Here is a 4,879-nt window from a genome sequence, read left to right as displayed (position 1 = left end):
TTACTGAGCGTGAGCGGCGTAGGCCAGGTTCTGGGCGTCCAGCGAGCGGGCGTACCCGTGGTGGTCGTCGTACGAGGTGGAGTGCGAGTAGTGCGGGTGGGCGACGACCTCGTAGCTCTGGTCACCCTTCTTGTCGAACAGCTTCTTGAGGGCGATGATGGCGGACAGGATGAGGGCGATCTTGCCGACGATCAGGGCCTTGAACGCGATCAGGGCGAGCGCACCGAGGGCCAGCGGGAGCAGGGCAGCGGCCTTCAGCTTGAGGAGGAGCAGCAGCGGGAGCAGCAGCTTCTTGACCTTCTTCTTCTTGCCACGGGCTGCGGGACAGAGAGAGAGAGAGGGAGAGAGAGAGAGAGAGCGAACAGGGGGATTAGAAGGAATTTGAAGTTGGGGCCGATCGGGGCCGGTCACCTACCTTCATCCAGCGAGCGCTGCATGTCCTCGATCGAGTCCTTCGGTACCTTGAACTCCAGGGTGTGCGTCTCGAGGAAGCGGGCGGCCCGGTCGACGAGCAGTCCATCGATCTCGGCTTCGCGGGCCTCCGGATCGGCCGGCAGCGACACCTCGTTCAGCGAGCGGCCCTTCGGGACGGCCTCGGCGTTCTCCGACTGCTTCACGGTGATGCCGTCCACGATCTGGAAGTTCTGGTTCCAGTCCAGGTTCAGTGCGCGCTCCTGTTACGGCACCACACGCACACACATACACCGCGGCATACACAAAGGCACACACGGGGAAGAATGGAAGAAAGCAAAATATAGGTTAGTAGATATCGGTCGGCGATGGCGATCTTCTTCGCCCCGTCGATCATCTCGGTCCGGGGATCGGTCTCGGGCCTCGGGGCGATGGGACTCGGCACTCGGTTGTTGCCCATTTCGCGTTCCCGCCAGAGCCGGGGCCAGGCCCATAAATGCCACCGGGATCCGGGATCCACCGAGCTTCTCACGTTTCCTCCGAGATAATTGTCGCCGACTCGGCGCGCTGGGTCCCGTTCTTGCGGCAGAGCCTCGAGTGGCTCGGCTGGCCTCGTTCGGCCGCTCGGAATGGAGGTCGTCCCCGGAGGGAGGAGGAGACCGTCGTCCCATCACTTGGCCGGGTCCCAGTTCGCCACAACGCGCAGAATCGCGCCTTGGCTTACCTTGGCGCACAGAACGATCGACTTTTCACCGCAGTCCCGCACGAACTTCAGGGCGGTGGTCAGAATCCCGTCGGCTTCGGACGGCGGCGGGGCGGCGGCGGCCACGGCCAGGATGGCGAATAACACATAGAACTGCTTCATTCTGCGTCTTGCTCTCTTTGCGAACACTTGCGGACGGATTGACACACGGGGCACTCGGCAGGCTCTGGGCTGCTGCTCCAAGTCCTTGTCACACACGGATATCACGGACACACGGATGTCACACGCTCACTCGCTCTCGTTCCTTCGCTCTCGCTTCTCTCGCTCACTCACTCGCCACTTGAAACTGCACGCCGATGGGTATCCTGGGCTCAGGAGCTAGCTGCTGCTGCTGCTGCTAATTGTCGGAAGGCAACCGGTGAACTGTGACTGGAAGACAATGCTGCGGCGGGTTTTATTCTCTTTCGGCGGCGGCGGTGGCCGCGGCGGTTCCGGCACCGTGCACCCGACGCGCGCCCGGACGGTGGTAGGATCATCTCCTCGGCGAAAGGTGGCGGCGAAAGTGCGGCCGCCAGAGAGAGATGACCGCAGGGCAGGGCTGGGACCGCGATAGCGCGCGAGATGCGCATCGACCCGGGCGGCGGGGGGGTGGGGGCCATGACGCACACTATCGCGCCCGCTCGCGTTCGGCTCACCTACACAAACACACGCGCGCGCCCCCGTGGCCGTGGCCGTGGCTCGACTCGATCGACCGATCACCGGGAATTGTGTGTGTTTTTTTTCACGATCACGATCACGGCCCGCCACCAGGTTCGGGGAAAGAAGAAAGCACCCGATCGGTCGGTCCGTCGGCCGGTCGGTGGCGGCCCCATTCGCGCCCGCTATGTGCGGGTCCGCGAGCCGAACCCCCGGCGTTCGTCGGGTTCGTCGCTTGCCCGTGCGTTGATCTCGTTCGTTTGTTTTCGGCCGCGGATCCGATCGGATCGGCCGAGTTTTTTACCTCTTCTTCCGATGCGTCGTCGATGTTGGCCGTTTTTTCACCCTCTCTCTCTCTCTCTCTCTCTCTCTCTCTCTCGATCGTTCGCTCTCTCGCTCTCGCACGCGATGGAGGAAGTATGTTGCGCGGATGCGCTCGCCGCGGCCGTGCGTGCGTGGATTCGGGTGGATTAATTTAAATAATTTTCAAATATTTCTTCTCCTCGGTCGGTACGGGAGGGACGCTCACCCCTCCCTCCCCTGCTGGGCCACTGCTTCGAAGAGCAAATTCGACGGTTTTCACTTCAACTATGCGCTCCGTGTGTGGGGGGGCACACGACAACAGCCACCGGCCGAGTTGTTGTTGTTTGAGATTTGTTCGCCCTGTTAGATTCTTGGGGAGCATCTCGCTCCACACACTTTCCCCTCCCGATCGGACGAAAAGGAACCGAAATTCGTACCCACAAATTGGTCCGGGATCACACGCAGAATGTGTCACGCACCGCACCGCGGCTGATAGGATAACGAAGATTCGGTGGCGTATCGCGCAAACGGGATGCGCAACGAAAGTTGTGTGTCAAAATTAGAATTTTAAAGCGGCGATCGGCGAAGGGGATGATTAGGACCACTTTCACCAGGCGGCCACCGGGATGTGGCGATGCAATTAAAGCCCTCCGTGAGTGCGTGAACCCGCCGGCCGACCGCTGGTCACCGCAGTCGCAGTTTATTGCTTATTTATGCCCACCGTTGGCGCGCGACAGGATATGGGGCCGTGTTTTTTTGCTTTCGTTACTCTCCGCTCCTGGCCATTCGGGGTCACACGGACCGATCGGATGACGGATGATTAGCATTTTGGCGCTCGCTGTCACGGGGTTTGTTACAATAAAATGGCAAACGGCTTTATCGGGTGTTTTAAGGAAATGAATAAAACATCGCTCCGGAGGATTGCTCCAGTTTTGGGAGGCAATTTCCAATTTGAATTCCCTCTTGAGTGCTGGAGGCTGGAGTCTGGTGCTCCAGAGCTACAGGCTAAGCCAGTATCTGTGTGAGACTCGAACGAGATACTTAATACTAAATTGTTTAGGGCATATGCCGGAACTTTTCCAATAGTGATAATGATAGCCCGGAGTGACTACTTGATCGGTTCAATGATGAATAGCGTCAGAAATGGGACGCCATACTGGTCGACTACCTGCCATTGAAAACGGAAATCGATCTAACGTACGAAGGATGGATATTTACAAAATTCTGCAGGAAACTGCGTTTATGTTGCTCGAGGCGTCGTTTCTTCTGTTGTCCAAAATGGGAAGAAAAGCTCACAGATTTACGGGCAGACGGCATTGGTTTGGGGAAATGTTTCCAACTAACCGTGGGGCAATTAGAGCCGAGCGATGGTTTCTCCCAAATGCCACAACCTTAGTGGCGTCGGGTTTCCGGCTAGGTGAAATTTGGGGATGCGATCTTCCGATATTCCGGAGTTGGGCGGGGAGTGCGCCTAGCGCAGTGTTTTTGTTAGGACCTTGTACAGCTATCTCTCTCTCTCTCTTTCAGTCCATTCGCTTCCCGCAGATGATCCTCCCGGGGGCCGATATCGGACCCGTGGGGGCCTTTGGAAAGCGATCGACCCGTTTTCTAATCAAACTGTCCGAACGGAATTTCGGTTCCCAAGTTCCTGGGACCGGCTGGGACAGGAACGGGTTTGGTCGCTGGTGCGGGCGGGCATTTCGAAAGTACCATTTCACGTTCGACTCCTTTTTTCGGGTGCCCGTCAACCCGCACGCCCCGTCACGGACCGTGGGCCGTCCGTGCGGGGGCTCCAAACTCGCCCGGCGCCCTCGACGCCTCGGCAGAAGCGGCAGCAAATCAGAGGCGCATTCTCTCGCCGCCAACAGATAAAGGCCGAAAAAAAGGCCAGTCCCAAAGCCATCGGACCGGACCATCGTTCCCCCCCGCTTCCATCCCGTTCCTCTCGGGCAGCATCCTGGCAAGGGTAGCGCCAAAAGTGGTCTGAATGGGCCCGGCGAGGGCTCGTCGACCGGAGAAAAAGAAGACCCCAGCCCCGGGGACGAGGAGTTGACGGAGCGAACGGGAGAAGCCGCAGAAAGGAAGGAGAAATGAAGCCGAAGAAGAAGAAGGGTGGAAATGTGGCGCGCGAGATTTTCGGCCGAGATTGCCGTCTTTCGGCCTTTTATTGATCCCGCTCCCGAGATTCGATTGGGACGCGCGCTCGGTGGCGATCGCCAGGGGGGTGGGAGACCACAAGGGGTGACCACGGCTCCAGCGGTGGGCCGCCGGTTATTAGGGCGGGCTCCAGGGCCTGGCGGATGGCGGCGGAACACTAATTGTGACCTTCGCGCTTCGAACGCCCGGCCCGCCGGCCATTTATTGCCGTTGTCCGCGATCGATGGGTGACCGTTCGTTCCCTACCCATCCGATCCCCGTCCCCTGCCCTCTGCTGACTCTGTTGTTGTTGTTGTAGTTGTAGTTGGCGTTGTGCCCGTGGTTGTTGTTGGAACGGAAGCCAGTAACTGTGTGCCCGTTTCGGTGGGCCTTTTTGTCAGGCGCGACCCAGTGAACTTCTTGGCTTCGTGGACGAAGACGAAACGAGTGAGCAAGAGGCAGAACAACAACAACAACAACAACAACTGCAAGAAGTAATGGTCACACACCGACACACACAGACACAGGCGCACACGAAATTGAAAAGCGCGAAAATCAAGCAATCAGCCGCCAACGGAGAGTGTTCGGAACAAAAAGGTATGCCCCCGGGGTCGGCCGGTCTCCCGCGGT

General features: G+C 58.9%; 1 protein-coding gene across 1 annotated transcript; it reads right to left on the bottom strand.

Moving 5' to 3' along the window:
* On the bottom strand, positions 1-1,276 carry LOC131210800 (uncharacterized). Its single transcript, XM_058204091.1, has 3 exons — positions 1,136-1,276; positions 416-674; positions 1-317 (listed from the first exon to the last, which is right to left on the bottom strand). Exons 1-3 carry the CDS (start codon positions 1,274-1,276, stop codon positions 1-3), a joined length of 717 nt encoding a protein of 238 aa, XP_058060074.1.
* Positions 1,277-4,879: the final 3,603 nt, after the last annotated feature.

The sequence above is a fragment of the Anopheles bellator genome, chromosome 2 (assembly GCF_943735745.2).
Source record: "Anopheles bellator chromosome 2, idAnoBellAS_SP24_06.2, whole genome shotgun sequence".
In the NCBI taxonomy this organism is placed as follows: domain Eukaryota; kingdom Metazoa; phylum Arthropoda; class Insecta; order Diptera; family Culicidae; genus Anopheles; species Anopheles bellator.
The sequence above is the reverse complement of the archived record's forward strand: the minus strand, read 5'-3'. Positions and strand labels throughout refer to the sequence as shown.